We start from the raw sequence: 23,671 nt of genomic DNA on the forward strand, positions 1-23,671 counted from the left end.
GCAGACATGTTAACCACTATACCACTGTGCTGCTGATTGATATATTTTAATGTTAAATTAATAGATACATTAAATAAACTAAACATATATATATATTATATGCAATTAATCTATGCATCAAAAATGTAAAGATGGTGCGTGTATTTGTTGTATCATGTAGCATTCACCAGAGGGCAACATTTATCCAAGTATCAGGCAGCTAAAGCTTTGTTCAGAATATTGAACTAAAGCAGATCTGTCCAAAACCAGTCATGGAGGCTTAAAATCCTAGTTTTTCAGCTCCAGTCCATTTAAATCCTCCAGGATTGCAGCCATTCGGGACCAAATTTGAACATCCTTGACCTATATCTGGCAGTGTGAGCAATGCATTAAACAATTATTGAGAAAATGAATGAAACACGTCTTGGAAAAAAAGGATTTACATTTTATTTGATTTTTCTTCTTTAGGATACATAGTGAATAAGAAAATGATCAACTAAGCCAAAGGCATAAAAGTGTAGCCCATGTTAGCAAAGGAAGGAAAACCTCAAAGTATCTAGTGCAACTTAACATACAAGAAAAAGGTTCAAACATTTTGCATTACCAGCAGTTAACATCACATTCATCAACAAACTAAAAGCCTATTCTGTCACAGTATAAATCAAAGTTATAGTTGATACAACAATACTTCACAATTGCTAACGTCAGTTACCGGTTTACCAAGTCTAAACCTTTCAGTCAGCTTTTCATTGAAGTTCATACAAACTCCTTTATCTATCAGAGCGTAACAGACAACCTGTTTTACAAAACAAAGAAATAAACACTGATTATACTAATGCTGCATTAGAGCATGGGGCCCTCAGCTGAATAATGAACCCAAAGAGATGTGAGCCTAAAATGCACCAGTGATAAAGAGCTCAGAAGGTCCTAGGCAAGAGATGGAATCAAACAAAGGCGATACGCTATACTAATTAAAAATCCTGCTCTTGGTCACTCTGCCTCTTATTCGCAAAGCTTAGAATACAAAAACATTTGCAACTTTATTTACATTTTGCACCAAAATGGCAAAAGTATGTGTTTTTTTGTGCTACAGGTGAGCCACTCAGGCCTCTTAATGAATCCTTACCACATGTAATAACTACGTGTGGTGTCGACTGAAGAGGGTTTCCCCTCTGTGCTGCCGTCTTTGTCCTTGTCACCCTCAGCCTCCCAGAGGTTTATAAGTGGAGGATAGAGCTCGTTCAGTGGGATGGAGGAAGTCTTTAGCATGTACTTCTTCAGGGAGTGGTGGTAGTTTTGTCTCCTCCATCTGCGAGCCATGTAGAGCCCCACAGTGGCCAAACTGAGGAACGCTAGTATGGTCGACATGACGACCATCACTGCCACACTTGGGTGCTGGTCTGACAAGTCCAGGGCAAAGCTGGTGCTGCGTGTGGTCACATTAACGCAAGACTTGTGCATCTGCAGGTGTATGTTGGAGACTGTGAGGCACACCTCATACTCGGTGGCCGGCTGAAGGTGAGTGAGGTTGTACTCGTGTATATCTACTGGGACGCGTGCGGTGTAGGTGATGTGTGGGTTGTCAATCTTCATGGTTGCTGAGGCCCACTTAAGGTTGGAGGACATGACGTTTGAATTGACCTTCCAGGAAACCAGGATGGAGTGGGATTCCGTCTGCTTGACGTAGATTTTCATAACCTGCTCAGTGTCTCGAAGGGTCCCATTTATACGGATGGAGGTGACCCTTGTGTCTGCACCCTCTGTGTTTTGGGCCACACATGTGTAATGACCAGAATCTTCAACCTGCACATGAGACAATTGCAGGGTCCCCTCACTGCTAAGGTGGTATCGTTCTGACAATGTGTCCGTCGTGATTTTGTTCCCAAGAGGAGTCACCCAGTAGATTTCAGGTTCTGGTTGAGCCATTGCTCGACAATCCAGGCTGACACTTGTCCCAAGCTCCATGTTCAGATGGCTAGGAAATGTGTCATGGGAAATAAGAGGGAGACACTGTTCTGTGGAGCCAAGTAACTTAAGCTCTCTTACCCGCTGGCCTCTGAGCTCAGTAGGTGAGAAGCAGAGCATGGCTAACGGCTCCATGAAACGCACTGTGGTCCTGTTGGAACTCATCCACTGGATGACACAGTCACAGCGCAGTGGGTTGCTGTGAAGACTTATCTCTCGCAAATTAGGCAAGACTTCTACGGAGTGCTGGTAAAGAGCAGTAAGGGCATTATTGTTGAGCATCAGACTCTCGAGGGAAGGCATGTCTCGAAATGCCAGCCTGTGGATGAAGGACAGTTTAGGATTGTTAGTGACCTCCAGTTTAGTCAGTTCTGGCAGGTTGTCAAGGGCATATCGATCTATAGACACCAACTCCATCATATTGTTGATGCCCAATTCCTTCAGTCGTAGCATATTGCTAAAGTCTCCCTCTTGAATTTTTTTAACTGGATTTTTGTTTAAATCTAAAAACTTCAAATTGAGAACTCTCTGAAGAGCATGTTGAGGAATTCTGACCAGTTTATTGTCATAGAAGGAAATGCTTTCCAGACTATCCAAACCAACAAAAGCATTTCCTGGGACATCAGTGAGATCCATTCCAGCCAGTACGAGACTCCTCAGCCTACTAAGGGGCTTAAAGTTCATGTCAAGCAGGCCAATTACTGGGTTTTCCCCAATCATAAGGATCTCAAGGTTGGGTGTTTCTTCAAACCAGCGGCTGTCTATGACATTGAGCTTATTGGAGTTCAGGTGTAGGCGCAGCAAACTGTGCAACCCTGCAAATGCTTGAGGGGAAATGGAGCTTATCTTGTTGTGGTTGATGTAGAGCTCCTGGAGGTTGGAGAGGTTCCCTAGGCAGTGATCCGGCAGCTGACTGATTTGGTTCTCCTCAAGATGCAATGTGGTCAAATGATTCATCTTTTTGAGACCTACAGCCTCAATGGTGCTGAAGTTGTTCTGGGACAAATCCAGCTCTGTCAGGTTGGACAGCGCCTCCAACTCGCCATTGGTGTGGGAAATAGCGTTACTTTGAAGCAGCAACACCTGGGTATCTATTGACAAGTTGGTAGGTATCTGAGTCAGCCGCAAGTCGTTGCAGTCCACTGTAATTGCTTCCTTGTACGTTGATTGGGGTGTGAACCAGGGGCGTATCTCACACACACATAAACGAGGACACTGTTTGCTGTGAACTGGTGCTGGAAAAGTAAGAACTAGTCCCAAGCATAGCCAGAATAGGGGAGGCCAGAGATTGTAGCTGTGGGCCATTTTGATAGCTCTCTGCCAACAAAAGAATTAGATAAGTGTCAATTTATTGGGAATTGTTCCTTAAGCATTAGCCTCCTTCAGTTTTGACGAGCTGCTGTGGTTCCACAAGACTGTTTAGCTCAAGATAAGAGTATTTGGCTCAGGCAGTTCCAATAGACACCCAGTGAAAACTCCACCTTCACCTGAAAATAAAAAGAGCAAGGTTATTAGTAAGTTAGCAACTACAGTACCTTGAAAAACTGATCCAAGGACAAAAATATAGAAGGCAGCAATGTCAACTTTTTCAAATATTTAAAGAAAAGGTTTGATATGTCCAGCAGGGCAGATTCTATCAGTCCAATACTCTGAGTGACCTTTGTATTACAGTGACACACAGCCCTGATTTTAACAAGATGAGTTTCATTGAGAAACAAAGTTTTGAGGGAGGAAATGTACAAGACCAAACATGTAAAGGAGCTTTTTATTTAGTTAGTTGGAAAACTTAAATGTGGATGTCCTACCTGAATACAGAAATAAGCAGGATAGCAAATGTCATCTTCTGATTAAAATGTTAGGGGTTTGATCCCATGATACACCTGAGTCAAAGTTTCCTTGGGTAGACACTGAACCCTACGTTGCTCCCAATAGTAGACTATAGCAACATGCATGCCAGCCTTTCCCAATGGTGTTCGAACGGGAGTGTAAATGGGTGAATGTGCAGATAATTGTAAAGCGTTTTGTGACTACTTCAATAGTAATTACAGCCTGTTATAAATCAAGTCTATTTACATGCAGATGATCACATATCAGTTATCTGCTCATATGACAGGGTGAGGCTCAGCTCACAGCTCTAGCATTGAGCCCATTACACAACAGGCTTAATACATTTGGAGTGAGTGCACTTCACTGTTAATCACTCTTCACTAATGATGGATGACAGACCTGTGTATAAAATATTCTGTTTTTAGCTTTAGTGATGCTGTGTCAAAGTTTGGATGGATTTCAGAAGGATTAGTAAGTAAGTAAGTAAGTAAGTAGTTTATTTATAAAGCGCTTTTTGTAGTACAGAGTTGTGGTAAAATTACAAGTGCAACACAGTAGAATAATAAAACAAGAGTGCATAAATATCATAAGAACAGCAACATTAAAGGACGAATAAAAATTAGAATCCAGTTAAACTAAAAGCTTTCCTGTAAAGTGTAGTCTTCAGCAGTTTTTTAAAAGTGTCCACACAGTTGAGCTCCCTGAGAGACTAGTGCAGGTTATTCCAGAGTCTGGGAGCTACAGCCTGGAACGCCAGGTCTCCTCTGGTTTTAAATTTAGTTTTTGGGGTCTTTAGGAGACCCTGACCTGAAGACCGAAGGCATCGCCCTGATGAGTAGGGGCACAACAAGTCCGAGATATATTTAGGGGCCTGACCATGTAATGCTCGGAACGTGAGAACTAATATTTTATATTCTATGCTTCCCTGTCATTATATTAGTATCATACCACCTCCAGCACATAGATCAGAGTTTGCAGCAAGGGCGTAACACTGCTGTAACACACACAACTTAGAGACCTGCTCTCTGTGTGACAGCACACAGCTCTAGAACCAGTCATTTATGTGTTTATTAACATAATTTGTTTATGTGCCAGAGGCCAGGCTTTGATTCACCTTCTCAGCATAAGGAAGTGAATCCCAATTTCGCTAATCAAAACACATCACCTGACAGTTCATTTACCTAGCCCAGGGGTGGGCAACTCCAGTCCTCGAATGCTTTTGCAGAGTTTGATGACAACACTTTGGGTTTCAACCAGGTGTGTTGGAGCAGGTAGACATTTAAAAGTCTCAGGAATCCAGCCCTCGAGGACTGGAGGGGGCGTGACCGGGATTTGAACCCAGAAAGTCTGGCAAATTAAGCCAAGTCAAGGCTAAGACCAAACACAAACCAGGGCTAAATCAACTATTCAGTCGTGCCAGCTCAACACTTACAATGAAAACAATTAAAAACTAAATCTAAATTAACTATAGACAAGAAATAGCTAGATAGATCACACCTATGACATGAATAAGAAGACAAATTAGGTGCAGTTTTAAAACTATGTTAAAAAGGTAAATTCCTTGTCAAGCCTTCCTTAATCTTTACTCGAGGGTACTTTCTATGTTCTGTAACTAATTCAAAAACTGTAATACATAACATCCACTATCAGAAGCCACAACAAATCAGAATCACAAGTCTCTTTGTTGTCATTGTTTTGGTTGTTCATTTAAAACATACCAGTGTGATACTGTATGTCCTCAGAATATGGTTCAGTCTTCGTTTTAATCTGCAGTCGGATCAATTTGAGCTTTTATGTTTTTAGGTAAGGTGCCAAATGTTTGTGTCTATACCAAATGATAGTGTTGATGTTCTGTTTGCGTAAAGGTTTACACAGTGATTTAAAGAAAGACGACAGACTTAAGGTTTTTTTTTTATCAAGAACAAAATGTGCAGTGTGAGCTAAATGCATGACTAACACTCATTGAAGCCTGAGCACAGTTTGTGCAGGTTTTATTAGTGTGTCTATGTTTGTGTGCATGTGTGTTAATCAGTAAAGCAATAAAGGGAAGCTGGGTGAGTTTGGCTTGTCAGCAACACTGGAGACATCACTATGAAGATAAAAATAGATTAGGATTGCTTTCCCACCAGTAACATGACTTTAATGCGTTAATTGCGATTAAATAATTAAGGAAAAAATAACGCGCTAAAAAAATAATCTCTTTTTTCAGCACTCCAAACAGCACGGAACCTTTCTCATTCAAAGGTTTCCGGTATACCCATAATACTGATGCACAGGCTACAATACAAGACGGGAGACTGCCGATCCGCTCAGCTTCGTTTGCGTTAATTTTGGCTTTTAAAAACACCGGATGGAAAACAAAAGCCCAGTTATGTACAAATTGTGCAAGAAAGAGTTTGCCTTAACACCTGAGGTTAGAAGCCTTCGCTACCATGTCAATGTAGTGGCTAGCGCGGACAGCTAACGTGGACACTCAGACAGTGCTAACTGCTACATGCTGCAAGCACGCCGTGACTGATAAATGAACAAACTCACAGGATAAATATTATTATCTGAAAGCAACAAGTTCGGTGTTAGAAAAGTGTTCTTACTGCATATGATGTGCTAACTTATAGCACTACATATGACGTTGTATTTCACTTATATTTTATATTATTTGGAGATTGACAAACGTACACATCAATACGACAGGCAGCCCTTGCGACTAGTCTCAAATACAGCGGAATGTAAATAACTACGCCTGCATCTGTTACAAGTATGTTAAAAACAAACAATAAATGACTTAATAAAGCCACTTTGTTATACACCATGTTTTGATCTGCCACAATAATTTAATTTAAATGAAAATACCTCAAGTAGAGGGCGTTTCTCAGCAATTTTTACGTGCGATTGAAAAATAGATTAATTAATTAATTAATTAAGTAATTACAGAGCATGATTAATTAATGAAAGTGTCTATTCGTATGGTTACCGAAGCACACGTACATAGCGTCTTTGGGTTAGGGTTAGGATTAGGGTTAGGTTATAACCCAATATCGCAACAATTTTTAGGGTTAGGGTTAGGTTTAGTCTGAGTCACACGACCTCAAGACCTAAACTGGCCAAATACGGGCGCTGCATACGGATAGAATGTTGGTATATTGATACAGCAATCGTACGGATATCCACTGCCTTAATTATTCGCAAAATTTTTTTAATCTCTTGACAGCACTAAAAATGACCACAGCTAAATAACGATAAGGCATATTATGTAGAGTGTTATGGTTTAAAAAAGAAGTCTCTTTGCCTTTTCTGGACAAATCTCTCACGCTTCCAAGTCAGGACTTGGAGAATGACCATATATAGATTGTGAAGCATGATGGGGATCCAGTCTAATGAATATGGTAATTAAACACATGATATTAAAAAATTTAAATAGTAGAAATTAAACCTTAATATTTTTGCCTGAACTGATTTCATAATTCAGTATTTTTTTTAAAGACTTTGCCTTGAAACAATAATAAATAATGTGAAACTGTATATTTATTAGGGATGCAACGATTAATCGTAAGGCATTTAAAAATCGATACTGTGAAAATTGAATCGCAGTACTTTTTTTAACCAGCAGAAGACGCTATCCAGAGGTGTTGGCGGCGGGCGGAATTTGTCAATACTTTCTTTCTGGCCGCCTTGTACTTTTAAACATGTTAATAAATGATTCCTTACCCCTTTAGCACCGAAAAAATATCTGTAATATTACGTGAATATCTGTAAAAGTCACAATTTTCTATTAGCTCTGTCTGCTAGTATAGCATCTTCACTGAAAGATATCTGCATGCCAACCGACCACCGGGTTACCAGCGCCCTCTGCTGGATCAAACAAATATCTGACGTAAATACAGTGAAATGACTGTCCAATTGTTAAGGCACAAAATACATTTTCAGTTGCACTTTTAAAAAGAACTATTATGCAGTTTTGCATTGTTTACTACAGAACCAGAATTTAAATTAATAGGCTTCTTCTTCATTTGTATTATTCCTTTATTTATTTAATTCAAGATTTATTTTTAGTTAAATTGCATTGTTTTGAATAGTTTATCAATTGATTCTTTTGACAATGAAAAATAAAAGGAAAACAGTATAGTTTTTTATAGTATTTTTTCCCCCAAAAAATAAAGGACTATTTTTCAGTCATCATTTTTCTACAGTCCCATTTTGTAAAATAAATCGTGAGAGAATCGTATCGTGAACCCAGTATCGTGAATCGAATTGTATCGGGAGTTGAGTGAATAATTACATCCCTAATATTTACACCCAGTTTGTCCAAAGATATTTCATTTCATATTCTGAAATTATTCACAATTAGTTTGTCCTCAATGTTTCTAATACTAGTAGGCAGATAAAAAACTAAACGTCTGTCGGAAGTTGAACAGAGATGGAAAAGATGGTTGCCTTCATTTATTCTTTTTTCCAGGTGATTCTTGGCTCCTATTAAAGCTGGTTGTCACAATCATCAATGATCAACAGGGTTGTATCACTGTATCCAATCATCTATTGGCGAATGTGAGTATGTGCCTATAAATACACCATGCCTTGTTAAAAGAAGATTTACTGTGTGATGTATTAGCCTTCTGTTTGCTATCGCTCACTGTGTCCCATGCTGTCGTATGACATCCACAGAGACAAGCGGAGGAAATATTGCTTTCATGCTGAGGTCATAAAACTCAGACACCTGGTTCTCAGTTTGTGGAAGCCTGGCAGCACCGCAGGGGTCTGCATTCGTTCCACCTTCCTCACTTTCACAGTACATGGTGACCTCATTGGAGGCTTTGCTGAGCAGGTGTGCTCTTCCTTATTTTATCCTCCCTTCAACCTATTTACCTATTCTTCTCCCTTTAATCAGGTGTAGCACTGCCCTCTTTTATTACATATTACCTTCACATATCATCTTGATAAAGCTGATCATACCCTACTTCAGGAAGGGCTGGTGATGCAACAAATTTGTACTATTATCAATTCCTTTCCTAATAAATACAAATTTGAAAATTTTAAAAATCTATTTTCATTTTTCAGAAATTTCAGGCGACTCCTTTTAAACTCCAGGCAACCCCACATGGGGTCTCGACCGCAAGGTTAAAAAACACTGAGTGGCTCCTGAATAGATTGATTTCTTCAGTTTTTATTAGGGATGTACCGAATATTTAGCCACCGAATATATTCGGCCGAATATTGCAAAAAAAGCAACATTCGGCCTTCGGTTTAGTGGCCGAATAGTAGCGTGTGACGCAATTAAACAACGTGCAATGATTTTAAGTCGGAAAAGTGTCTGCGCGTTGCTGCAGGAGCAGAGCAGCAGTAGCTCCTCCTTTCCACACACAAACACAGCATACTCTCTCCTTTCTGCTTACCGCTCTCCATCGTTCGTCACCGCATAAAGGTTGGAAGCCGTTAAATTCCACAACCGAGTCCTTTGTTAGCACTGTGAGCCACGAATCCGCGATCATCCCCATCGTTTCCTCCTTACACTACACCGGGTCTTGCTGCATTGACTGGTGTAGCATTAGCACGGAGTGCTAAAAGCTGATGTGTGTAAACAATGGCTCCGTAGCTCCAAGCAGTGACTCCCAACACGATCGGCAGCAGAAAAAGTAGTGCAGTTTGGGCGTCCAGTAGTGCAGTTTGCATTTACATATATGGCAATAAAGTATAATATATATTCTATATTAAACAGCAGTGTTGTTTTAGCTGTTAGATAGTTGGAGAGGGAGGAGCTCACATTCTAGGAGGCGTGTTAGTTGACGTCACCTGCCAAGGTGGGCAAAATCCAACTGTCCCGTTTAAAGCTGACTTTTTACAAAATGTGGAATAACAAGGGAGGGAGGAAACAGAACTTTTTCAACTTTGTCCCTCTGAATGTGGCTAAAGTGATGTATATCACTCTAGCAAAACCATTATAAAGTTATTTTTGTTAGTTTTTTTTTTGAATGGATGTTTTGTTTTATTTGAAGGGCTAATAATAATAATTTTTGAAAAGCAAAGGCTACTGGAATATTTTAAAAAAATGTCATGATATTCAATAAACCTTTACTTTCTTTAAAATGTATTCTTCGCGGCTATTTATGCACTATTTAAAAAAATTGTGAAAAACTTAACAACCGCATTCGATATTCGGTATTCGGCCAAGCATTTATATTTTATTCGGCTTCGGCCTCAAATTTTCATTTCGGTGCATCCGTAGTTTTTATCATTTCTGGTCATCTCATGCCTGAGGTGGGACCAAGACTGACAATTTATTTGTTAATTTTCCTCTCTCTCGCTCTCTCTCTCTCTCTCTCTACCCCCTGTAGTGCCATCGCGTACCCCTAGGGGTACACGTACCCTCATTTGAGCAACACTGTGTTATACTATTGAGTATCAAACTAAAATGGAAAAATGAGGAAAATAGACTTTTGTTCTCAGTGATGCTCCCATTAAATTCAGGTGCGCAGTGTGTGCGTCCCAATAACAGTGACCCTAAAGTGCGTGGCTAATATGTTTTCTCACAACAAGCACAGCCCAGGGAGTGTAATTATAAATTCTTGCTTACCATCACAGCACCTCGCTGTACAAACACAGAATATGCACATGCATCCCCCCTCCCCCATCCTTATCTCACTTACTAATTCAAACACGCAGACACACATTTACCAGCCAAGCACATAGATAGATAGATAGATAGATAGATAGATACTTTATTCATCTCCAAGAGAAATTCACAGTTCCAGCAGCTTACAGGTATGGGAACACAGGGGCATGCAGGGAAAGTACAATGTAGAAATTTAAAAATTTAAAAATTAAGAAAAAAATAGTTGCTCTTCACTTTTACACATGCTCTATATTTAATAACAAGTAGAGGTGACAAACTGCCATGCATTGTGTATTTCAGGCATCGTCCCAACCGTTCAAAATTGTCCCAATCACAAGCATCAAAAAACCTTTGGTCATACATCAGAATCTTTTTGTCCTGATCATTTGTTGACAAAATACTTCCACCCACTCACATGTGCCTTGACAACAAGATCATTATTGTTATGGTTTAGTGGTTTAACATAGATGATCTTACTGCAGTTTGTCTTCCACTTTGTCATAGATTTGTTTGCACCATGCGTGAAGCCAAACCTTTTATTTGGTGTCATCGCTGAATTAGTTGCACTTATTTTTAGACCAACAAAGGGCTAGAAAACCTCATAAAGGAGCAGTGGGCCTCCTTTTGAGGACTTGGCTCAAGTTTTACAAAGACATTTCCGACCCATTTTTAATCTGGTTCATCTCACATGACTCACTTACATGCATTTGTTACAGGAGGTTTGACATGTCAACCTACAGACCACCAGAAGGTTCTAAAAGACCACCACCAGTGGTTCATGGACTGTCAAAATAAATTATTCTACAGCTTGCAAACCACCATCGGGGGATGATTTCTATTTATTTATTTTGCACATCTAACAACTTAGCAGCCTTAGAAGATTCAGCCCCAGTCACTGCTTTTTCCAGTCAACACCGCCATGTTTCAACTTTTTGCAGAGCGATACGAGAGTTGTTACACAGTGGATTGAGTCAAAGAGAGAACCAAGTGCCAGAGTTTTATTATTTCCTTTCATGACTGCAGCACACGTGAAGCACCGCCAAACGGAGTCAATCACAGACAAAAGGTGTGTGTTTTTACTGTTTCTATCACCACAACTGCCTCGTCTCTGTACCTACAGTGTGTGTGTGTTTTATTAACAGTAAACAATGACTGACATTCTGCTGAGGCTGCCAGAAAAGCACACATGATGTTATGTTTAAAGCGAGTTTTACACCTCTGCTCCGCTCCCTTCTCGCTGCTTCCCGGGACCGTTGGCCAGGTTACTTCGCTGCTCTCTCTCTGCTCTCCGGTGGGGTTGAGGGCCCCTCGCCCCCGGGGTGACTGCACTCGATACACTTTTATACCTAATGTACATGTTGCATATGTTTATATTGAACAATAAAGCGCATATTTCAAAATCGTTGTTTTGATGTTTGTGTCCAACAATACACACAGTTAGGTACAGTATGTAAATAATAATTCAGAAATATATTACATTTTAAGATGCTGGACCGGAAGATAAAAAAGGGCTTTTTAATGCTCCTCTCAGTCCTCTGTAACCACACACACACACAACCCCCTGGCGGCCGATCGCAAAGCGATGCGTTCCCTCGACGCAGAAGTACAGTTGACCAACCTCTGCGTCACGTAGATGGCGTTGGTCCTGACGCATATACCAATTATATTAATATACAGTATAGATATAGAATTCTACCAAGGATTGCACAATAGCATCAAGGAGTGCCATGTTTGGTTACATGCACCAAACATCGAAGAACCCCGAAGAAGACTGGCCACTGACGTCACTCTGCGGCACCGTTTGGGATTGCGAAGTCAAATTGTATTATGTTACACTTTGCACAGGGGGTGGGGCATGAATGCAATAACTTCTTTGCTTTCTTTCGTTGCGTCACAAAATAAGCAGTGTTGAGGAAGAAAATAAAAATGCAATTTTGATTATTTATTACCAATTTGAGTTATGAGTCAAATAATGCAGCTACAATCTTCAATGCATTAGCCTTTCTGCAACTGCATTTTATTTGTCAAATTGTCCATATCAAATTGAATTTTAGTACCTATTTGTTGGTCCATGTTTTGAAAATTAAAACTTAAATGTAATTTACTGTATCGTTTTAATTAAGTTACAAAATGAGCAATCTTTTCAAATGGAATTATGCTATAGATATGCATCCACAGAAGATCACTTGGGCTGCTTTCACATTCAGATATGGACAAACACACGCAAAGGTGAAGTCAGTGCTTTTCTGCACTCGTGTGAACACTAACATCCAAAGCTAAACAACTTAACCATTTGAACTAATGCTTTAAGCTAAGGCTTCATAAACAAGCATAGTGAGAGGGAAAACAGAATCAGTGGAAGAGAAACTTGTGTTATTAGGAAGCAGGCCTTTTTTTCTTGAGATATTGATATTTAAATGTCAGACATTTAACCAGTGCCGTTTTCTTTACATAGATGAATATTTGAATTCTATATATATATATATATGGTTCCTCTCTAGTTAATTAAGTCCTTTCGCCTTCCCACTGTCTGAAAGATGAGATGAAATGAATATTTCTTAAGATAATTCATTTAATCATCAGGGGGAACCTCGCAGCATGTGTTTTTTTACACAGGATGCAACACTTTAGCATGTATAGAGCTTTAGTGCATTTCACTGGGGATAAAGTGTATGCACTGTTAATGAATCAGCAGCAACACAATAGGCTCGCATACATGCTGTTACCATGGTGACAGATAGGACTCAGACAATTCCTGCTTCATGACTGAGAAGATACTATTTCTTCCTTCAGTCAAGTTAATCATTCTTGCCAATGAGAACTATTACTAGTACGAGAAACTGTGTCTTTAAAGAGCACTTGTTTCTGACCCGTAGCCTATGCATTTCATTAAAATGCCAAAGCTGCAGGTTTATGCTAACTTCTAAAGACCCACAGCCAGGGTTGGGGTCAATTATTAATTTGTAATTGTAATTTTAAGAATCTGTTGCTGTCGTCATCTTAATGAAATTGTAATTGAATTTAGATAATTCACTTTGTAATTGTTATTGCCATGAACATTCTATAAAAATTGTCAACTATGCACCATGTTCCAGTTCTATGTACGGTTCTCGAATCTACACATTCTGTATTTAGCTAACAATTATTCAAGTGTGTTTCATATCAAGCTTTCCCACATCTGATCATTTAAAAAAATTTAATTGAGGGGTATACTGACACAAAAAAGGCTCAGACACCCACACCAAAAATATTAAAACCTATATTTTCATTGATTAGGAAGCCTAAGAAGGAAACCAATAGATAGGAAAGAAATTAGATGATAGATATTTGTTTCTAGAGTATTTTACAGCTGATTTAGGGCCCGTTATCATAAGAGATGCTAACATTGAGCGAACACAAGAGGAAGGTTATTTTTTATTATTATTTATTCAAGGATCAGTAATTGTGATTAATTGTAAATGTAACTGTAATTGACTTTGAGGATAAAAAACAACTGAAACTTAATTGTAATAGGAAAAAATCCTGGTCACTGTCATCATAATTGAACATGGATAATTGAAAATGTAATTGTCACTGAAAAATGTAATTGACCCCAACCCTGCCCACAGCAAATATTTGTGATCAAGTTTTAATGTGTAGTTGGAGAGCTGAATGCAGCTGCCTGATGTTGTCTCCAATGCATTGGCCTGCCTTAGAGACACGTCCTGTTCCTGCTCCATTAGTATGCCAGCGCCTCCCTTCACACCACAGAGGACTTTGGTGCAGCTGCTGATAGCAGAGGTGCAGCCGAGCAGGAGAAAGATGCATATCCAGTCTGGTTCAGAGGGAATGTTGAAATAAAACTGGGGAGAACGCATTGACTAGGCTGTACACGAGGAATGAAACTAGGAGGCTCAAGTAAAAATGCAATGGATGGCACAAAGTTGAAAATATAATCTGCTGCATATGAAATTTGTTCAGCCTCCACCATAGTTTCAAAGTCGCAGCATCGCAAATCGTCTGTAATTCAATTGCTGCTAATCCATATGGTAGCTTTATTTCCCAGTGGAACTAAGATGGATCAAAACATTATTTTTCTGTGGTTGGGTCTGCTTTTTTCTTCCCCCATCAGTCTCCTCCCTGCATCTCCCTTTAGAAAGATCAACTCTTAATCTATACAGCACTTAGATAGAAAACAATAATTCAACACACAGTCATTGTAATTGTTGTTATTGTTTTTTTAACCTGCTTTAACCTATAGTGTACTCAGAAACCCTAGCTTTTTTAATGACATCTCACGTGTTAGGATGGGACAATGGGAACTATTTATTAAGATTAGATTAAATAATGAAAACATAAAACTGTCCTTGTCAGCAAAAAAATATTTACACTGTTTTTGTTGTTTGTTCTGTTTTTATTATTGTTTTTATTAGTATATAGTAAACTCTGCCCAAATCATTATTTAATGGGATATATACTTTTATTTGATGTACAAAGTAATTTGTTTAACAGTGAAAACTTAAGTCGACTTTATACTGTTGCAGGAAACTGAGAGAATTTTGTACCACAATGAAACATTGCTGTTATTTTTTCAGTAAAAATCCGTTAACCACCGTGGAAAGGAAACATGTCATAAATGTCTGTACGTTGTTATTTTACTTTCAAAGTGGCTGAAAATGATAAAGAAATGTTACATTTAATTTCACACCATCGTTCTGTTAAGGGAATATAGGGGCAACTGCTCCTCCAACCACACATAAGTTCACTTCTATATTCACATTTTAAATGGGTTAAAGTGGGACACGTGTCTAGAGTAAAGACAAATAACCTCATCGACCTCAGGAAGACAAAAGTCATCTTACAGGTCCGCAGCTCAATGCAGTTACAGATTAAATTAGCTGGTGGATCAATAAGTTCCTGTCAATGCCAATTGCATTGGAATACTGTTGATTTGTCGATGTTCTTTTGTATTTTTTGTCACTTTTGCCTCAAAGTCTGGGTATTTTCTTTATCAGTGAATTTAGTGAACCAAAGTTAAACTGATCTGCAATGGAAATCACAGTTGTTTTGGTGTCTACCCTTCACTGTTGTGGGAACCCTAACACGAGCACATGCTGCAGAGTTGGGACTGGGATAGACAATGGCTCCTTACCCAAACACACACACACACACACACACACACACACACACACACACTTACATACCACGACAGGCCTTTGTTTGGGTATTTTCTCACACCCCACAGCTGAGTAGATACGTCACAGAGCATTGTGATGACCAAGACTGGGGGAAGGTACCCCACTCCCTCATGTCTTCTATCACCAAATGACATCTGTGTCCACTATCTGCTATTGTTCTCAAGTGAAAGTCGTTTCCACGACACCAAGATTTAGAAAAAGAACAAGAGTGTGATCTTTGCAAGATATCCATATTCTAGTAAAATCACTTTGTAACAGTGTGTACACCAACTTTAGTGGTTCCCTGCATGCGTTGCTGCATCTGAACTCACACAGCCCATTTGACAAAGGTGACCCTGATTATACAGCTTCCCATGACTGACTCATGTGTCTGTCCTCTTTGTCTTAAGTCTCAGACACTTTCCTTGTGTTTGGAGGAGCTGAGAGCTGCCTGCTGCACTGGCCTAAGGCACCCACTTGATGTTTTGGAAACCATTGGACAGGGACGGTTAACTTCCTTTTGGTTTAGGGAGCACAAACTGGGCAATGACCACTAATCTATCTATCTATAAATCAAGGGATGTCTGTCTGCGGGTGTGTGTGTCGAGTGCATATCTCCCTGAAGCAGTGTCTGAACGACCTGAAACTTTTTGAACAGCTTGCGCATAGCCCCTTGGTGTGCATCCATTATTTTGGACTTATTTGATGTTGCAAATTAATTCATTTTAGTTTTATTTTGAATGCGGGTTAGACCGGACATGAGAGGGGGAGGGGCATTCGGATATTCTCTAGCTGCCCACAAAGTCCGTGTAAACATGCACAATTCTCCATGAACACGGTATTATAAACACTGATATTTTCGCCACGTGTTTATAACCTAATGCGCACTTTGGATGTACATTCCGCACGCACACAAAGCCATTTAGAGAGAGAGAGAGTTGCAACAATGGAAGTTCGAAATAGACTCAAATAGTTTCCTGGAAGTTATTGCCGGGCAATGGCAGCGGCTGTGCTCAAAGAAAACAGTGAAACATGCACATTTCTCCACGAACGCAGCATTATAAACGCTGATATTTTCACCACGTCATCTTGAATGTACATGATATGTTTGTAACTAACTTTCCCTCTGGGGTTTTTGAGTTTTTCCTTGCCAAAGGAGGGTCTAAAGACAGGGTATGACATTTATTATCAATTTGTTTAAGTCCAGCGAACATTGGTGCAAACTTTACTTATCAATTTATCATGCGCATGTCCCATAGAATTACACCAGGGAAATTGCACACGCAATTTTACTTTGCACCCGTAAATATAGCCCTTTATAGCACAACAGAGTATGCACACCTCTTTGTACTGTACATCCAACCTTCAAACACATACTCGTTTACCCATAATTGACAACTCTACTTAAGCTCCCACTATGGGAATACATACTTCCGATGGGGACACTGTAGTAACAGTTACAAACACACAAAAAAAAAATAAATAAATAAAAAAAAATATATACGATATATATAAAAAGTTTGACTAAAGGTGAATGATGATGAATCAATTATTTTTCATTTGAAATAAAATTGATATTCATCTTATAAATAATGAATTTGGAGTTTTAGTTACAGAAATGTCAAAGTTAACTGCATTCAATGGGACCTTAGGCCTCAAATACATTTCTTATATTTGGCATTAACCACCTTTGTATGACTATTGTATTCTATTACACTGTCACAGCACAAGCCACAACTGTGCTCTCTAACATGTCTAACATAACTGCATTAGACTGTAGTTTCTTTTTCTCACGTCATCACTAGATCATAATAATCTTTTGTTCATAAATGAAAAAGCTTTATACACAGTAGTTATAAAGAGCTACACTGTAGCCAGGCGATGGCCGCAGGGCTTTGTCCTTGCATATCTGGGTTAAAGAATATTTGTGTGTGCACATATTGCACATAAATCGCATGCACGCACCGATAAACAGAATGTTGATGATATCCATTCCTTTCACTGGTGGTACTGGTAAGGCAGTGATTTTTACAGCTCGTATTGTTTCATTGTATTGGTGCCGATCAGCGCAGGTGAGAGAAAACCAACAAAGATTCAGTTCGAGGACTGAGAGGTGTAAAATAAATAAATAAATAAATAAATAAATAAACTGTCATCTTACCTGGACAAACAGCGCTGAATACTCCGTGCACGCAGGGATGCTGCAGACTCCTGTATCCAGGATGATGCTCGCGCACGGCGCTGTTTCGGAACAGAAGTAATCGGATTGCAAGAGAGCAAAGCGCAGATCTGAGCAGGAACTCCAGGGGCTGGAAGGTGTTTCAGCTCCGTGAGGTTTGTGCGCAGCTGCCATGTGCAGGTTACCCGGACTGTAACCCCAGCACGAGCTCTGTCATCACCAGCATGGGAACCAACCAAGACCCCCTAACCCCCCACCCTCCTGCTGGTGTGTGTGTGTGTGTGTGTGTGCGTGTGCGTGTGCCATCATCATTCAATACGTGTTTTCTGAACATACCAGACTGATTTTAAAGGATATATTTATATATTATTATTATTATTATTATTATTATTATTATTATTATTATTATTATTATTATTATTATTATTTATTCGATAGACACATAATGTCTACCATTGTAGTTTCATCTTTGCTTTTCAAGGCTCAGATTTCACACAGTGTACTGTATAATAATATAATATATAGTATTTCTGAACTGTCTGTCACTGCGATAAAATCATGCTGTACAAAAAACAAGACATAACCAGTTTACCAACTCCCCAGTAAGGAAAGGCAATATTTTTATTTATTTATTTTCTTTATTGACAAATTGCAAATTTACAAAACAGTAAAACAACATAAAGGGAACAAAGAACAACGCCAATTGTCGTATGTCATATGTCAATTGTTTTTCAAAAATTTTAAAGTATTCATATAATGGAAAGTCACCATTGGCCGTCTCTAAAGTTGCAATGTGACGTCATTGTTTAATATGAGTAGTTTATCATTTGCAGTTATACTCTTAAAGGTAGAGTCTGCAATCCTGTTCAGAATCACTTTTTGTGAAATGGTCCTTCCATCCTGAGAGAAGTCAATACATCATGTCTTCAGAAAAAGGAACAAAAACAATCAGACGTCTGAAGCAGCTGGAATTCTGTAAAAACTTTGACCAATCCCTGCTTTTTGGTCCGAATGGAAAGAACCAATCAGATGCCTTCATGTCTCATCCTTCAAATTATTGAAATTGAAAAACATTTGCGCATAAAGAACGTACTGTTAATGTTTTAATATATTGTCATTTAAAAAAACACCATTTAAGCAGAAAGTTTTTCCTCATGTTTTTTAGAATATATGAAAGCTGCTAGGACTGAATGGGTGGCAATAATGGGCAAATATCCTGAGGGAAATAGCTTGCAGCAACATATTGGGAAACAGAACAATGAACTAGTTAATTTTTGTGAACATTGTGAACTATGAACTGAACTAGTTCATTTTAAAATTTTAAGAGATCATCATTCAGAGAAACTGAATAATGTAAAAAATGAAAAACTATTTAAAAAAAAAAAGTCACTATATTTTGTCGCTATAGTTTTTTTTTTTTTTTTTTTTTAAGACATGAGTTGGGTCTGAAAAATTGCTAAATATAAAGACAAAGTCATTAAAGCTGCAGTTTGTAAGTTTTTTTTAGCATCATTTAGTCACAAATCCATAATCATCTTTGAGCATATTGTGATCCAAAGTGTTCTGAGTGAACAGTGAATCGATTCTTCGTCTCCTGGCTCTGCAAATGAAGTTCATAAACCCAGGAGTGTGACACTCCTGGAATCTTGGATGTCAGCCACTCAGAGATCTTTCTACAAACTCCATGAGCTGTTTTGGGCATTTCTATTGGCTGCTCGACTGAAGTCAGGCGTGTTCAAGCAACCATTGGTAGTAAACGTGCATTTGCGGACGTTCCAGTAGAAGTCTCCATAACAATGTAAGGCACAACAGTTACACGGCAAATCAAGCGGAAAAAGGTAGATCGAGGTGGAGAAGCAACAGTTTAAAGTTACAAACACTGAGGAGGAACAGACTGCTTTGCGTCCCCGCGGAACTTTGTGACTATGCAGGGTCCACAACACGTACTAGTGTCAGAGAAGGAGAGAGAACAGAAAGGATAAATCGTGTGTAAACCTAAGAGAAGCTTATTCAAAGTAAATTCATTTTACAGTCTGAATGCGGCTGCCGCTCAGAGCGGCTGGGATCACAACCCCCTCTGTGTGTGCTTGTGGTAGGGACGAGCTGACGGGGTAGTAACTCCAGAGTGATACGTCCATTAATATCAGAGTCTCCAAAACACCAGAAAAATCTCCAATAACACAAGATAAAGTCCATACATTTGTCACTATGTCTCTATAAAGAAAAAAGCTGCTAAGAGCGTTCACAAAACAAACTGGTATGGGAAGTTGAGTTTCAGTTTCAAAACGGAGTGGGGAGTGGATTCTACATACTGCATCTTTAAGTTGGCAACACTGAGACGAACAGCGGGTGAAGTCAAGACAATGTGGATGATAGAAAACGAACAAAGAGAAACATATCTCATAAGAAATGTTAGTTATTTTTGAATAATTAATTCCACAAATGATGACTCAGCAGAGAAGATGCATTCTCTCCATCTTTGGCTCCCGCTACATCTCCTCCTTCAACAATAGCTCCAACAATTCAACAATAACTAATTGTAGCCATCTGTGAGTAAAACTGCCACGTAACTCCTGCCTGTCGAACGTGACAAATAAATACACACAAACAGCCACCACAACGAGCTCAAACTTTGGTAAGTCATATTACGTGTGCTAAATTGATTTGTTTGCATCTCTTCTTCCCAATAGGCTCAGATTACATATTAATTAGAGGCTAACGCAATAAATAGATGGCTGGGGTTATTTTGCCAGATTCACAAATGTGATTCTTAGTAGTTCATTTGAAAAATGCTGTTTTGCACATGCTTTCAAGTTAGTGGATGTTTCTAGGCATGTAGACTTTGAATAAATAGGGTCCATCGAGTAAACCCATCTTCAGTCCTCCTTAGTACTCCAATCTATAATGCTGGAGGCTACATGGACCTGCTTCAAAGCAGCCTGTGAAAACCTCTCCCATTCTTCTACCTCCGCAGAAAGCACAAAGTTGATCCAGCAGTCAATGTGTGTGCGTAAGTTGCATCCAGCAAATCATAATTTCCCACCAGCAACCTGCAGTGCTTGTGATGTGGTTGCCATGGCAGCAACTCTCTCCCAGGGAAGGCATTGCAGCATACACACCAGTTTATTAGATCTCTGATCAGACAGCTCCCTTCACATGACCAGCTTGTTTACCGGCCATTTTACCTTTCACAGGTTCACACGTCCTTCTGTCACACTGCAGAGCAGAAGAAAGACATGAATTGGAGGAACTTAACATGTAGAAGAACTGTCCATGTCTTCCTTCACATGGTGAATAAAAAAAGAGAAATATCCTCAAACAACAATGTCAAAATGCAAAACACACAGGATGAGCAATGACTGACAAGTTGAGTATAAGCCATTAAAAAGGGCTGCCTAAGTCCTGTCCTGGAGAGCCCCTGTCCTGCATGTTGTAGATGTCACCCTGAATCTAATGATGGTGTCATTCTGCAGCTCTACAGAAAGCCTAGATCGCTTCTTAAACATGCAACACAGTGGTTAACATGTGAGAAAACTGAACAATAATTTAATTTTATCATGTCTGGATTTTTTATTGTTAACAGGTTAGCTTAGCTGTACGGAAGCAAAAACAAAAACAAAAACCAAAAAAAAAAAACGATTTATGTATAAGAGGTTCTTAATCGACTTGTGAGCATTGCATGATGGTTGTGTGTATGTCAACATACTGACTAGGTGTTACAATCATTATTACCACAATATACATTTTGGACATGAATGCAGGCTTTTATAAAAACTCAGATACTGGTAACATCCTATGTATCAATAGTCTTCTTCAATACCCGCTTGTAAAATCAATTTTTATTAGATCTGATGTGAGGTGAGCCTTATATTTAATCTGCACATAGGGAATATATTTTAACCAAGTGTTAAATGGTTAAGTGTCAAGAAAATCTGTGCACACAACTTTGATTGTTCCTTGACTTATCCAGTGACCTGGTAAAAGTTAATTTAAAAAATGAAAGTGAAATTATGGAATCACAGGACTGTTGGCCTCTCCGGGCAACAAAGTATTTTATTGTTGATTTCAATCTCTGTTTATTGTCGTTAATGTGTTTATTTTTTATTCTGAAATCCTGTTTAATGTTTTCCCAAATGTTGCCATTTTCATCATGTCTTCATCATTGAATTGCCTTGTGTATGAAATTCACTATATTGCTTTGCTTAAATCCACTTTGCACAGCCCTCCCTGTCCTGTGCCAGCTGAACAAAGACAGCCATTCTTTGTTAGTGAGGCAGACGACTTAGAACATCTCTCTCTCATGCCAGCAGCAGTGGATGTGCAGCTGGTAATATTTAGGATTTTATTTACAGGCAGTAGATATAAGAATAGGATTTCATTCCAGCAAAACATGCCCAATAGGTGCCTAAATCATCTCTTTTACAAGGCTTTTAAGCAAGTCGTCTAGATTTCAAAGAAAATCACAGCTTTTTTCATGTCAGAAGATTCTTTCGAAAATGTTGTACAGAAAAGAAGTAAACAGTGAGCTTTGGATCAGGAAGAAGGAAGGAGCTATAGAAGAATAAGTGGAGTATCTAAATAATAATTATCAAAAAGCTTTGCGTTAGCGTAATAGGTGAAGTTAGAGTTGGATTTTTCTATCATCTCTATTCGACTCAGCTTTGCCACGTACAGTGTAATGAGAACTATTAATGATTATACAGTTTTATTAACTGCATGGCCCATTATTGAGTGGATACCATCGCTGCCTCTCACAGTGTGAGCGACATGGTTTCAACTGTGTGTGTGCGCATGTACAGTATTTGCATCCTTAGTTAAAGGGGCATTATTATGAAGAAAAAAAACACTTTATAAGTTTTCTATCCTTCCTCCCTTGCTATTCCACATTTTGTAATAAGTCAGATCCAAATGGGCGAGTTGGATTTTTCTGGCCTTATGAGTCATAAGGCAGAAACTCCTCCCCCTGATAATCCTCGCTCCCCCTACTATAAGAATGTGAGCTCCTTGCTCAACATCCCACATTGATGGCCCACGGAGATTCGAACCAGTGACCCTCCAATTACACGCCAGCTCCCTTAATCACGAGGACACCATTGCCCTTTATCCACAGTTAATTTATTTACGCTCAGTATATATATTATCCAGTATATAAATATGCCGAAGTGCAGTGTGATCGCTCACAATCAGTTTAATTTTTAGCAGCCGTTGCATAGCCTCGTACTGCCTATGACATAATCTGACGTGTTTGACACAATACGACACAGCGGTTGGACAAAAAATTGGACTATCACCTTAAATGGACCATTCCTGTGGTTAGAAGAAGTGAGGTTGACATGAAAGTGACTTAGCAGCTAAACACTTCGGTGTGTGTTTGAAACAGCTGACTCAGATGACAGCTGCTTACTCCGCTGCTGCTGCCGCGTACACACCTTGAAGCAGCGTTTGTTGAACTAACAATCACAATAGGCGCTTAAATAGCCATATGTTTTACTGTAAACAAAGGTAGGCAATTGCCTTGGACCCCCAGCCAGCTGCCCCCTCCCTAACCAGCAAGAGCACGGGACATCCATTTTTTGTAAATTATAATTGTGTATTTCTAAACAGAAAATAAAGGAAAAACAACAACAAAAAACATCAGAATGTCCAAATCGTATTATCTGCCACCCCTCCCACTTTGTACTATAATGGACTGTTCCATGAGTCATCATCATGGCGCAAGCAGCCAGGAAATTTGTTTACACAGCTTTTTTGTGAGTGTGAGAAAAATGAAGCAAACGTATCCAAGCGGATCTAATAAGAGAAAAGGCGAGAGGAACCTGAAAAAAAAAAAATGCCAGTCTACCCAAATTAACGTGTTATTTTGCTGTGCCACTGCCACCAGGACCAGGACTCACACTGTGGCAAAAATGAGGCTGGTCCCTGGTCCAACAGTGAGGACAACCGAGCAGAGTTGGTGGAGGA

General features: G+C 39.2%; 1 protein-coding gene across 1 annotated transcript; it reads right to left on the reverse strand.

Annotated features, from left to right (window-relative positions):
- Nucleotides 1–505: 505 nt before the first annotated feature.
- On the reverse strand, nt 506–17,935 carry LOC114463187 (leucine-rich repeat neuronal protein 1-like). Its single transcript, XM_028446540.1, has 2 exons — nt 17,693–17,935; nt 506–3,431 (listed from the first exon to the last, which is right to left on the reverse strand). Exon 2 carries the CDS (start codon nt 3,247–3,249, stop codon nt 1,102–1,104), a length of 2,148 nt encoding a protein of 715 aa, XP_028302341.1. The 5' UTR covers nt 3,250–3,431; nt 17,693–17,935; the 3' UTR covers nt 506–1,101.
- Nucleotides 17,936–23,671: the final 5,736 nt, after the last annotated feature.

The sequence above is a fragment of the Gouania willdenowi genome, chromosome 5 (genome assembly GCF_900634775.1).
Source record: "Gouania willdenowi chromosome 5, fGouWil2.1, whole genome shotgun sequence".
In the NCBI taxonomy this organism is placed as follows: Eukaryota; Metazoa; Chordata; class Actinopteri; order Blenniiformes; family Gobiesocidae; genus Gouania; species Gouania willdenowi.

What these genes read in the sequence shown, in the direction of transcription:
- LOC114463187 (XM_028446540.1), bottom strand. Translation starts at nt 3,249, where the DNA reads ATGGCCCACAGCTACAATCTCTGGCCTCCCCTATTCTGGCTATGCTTG.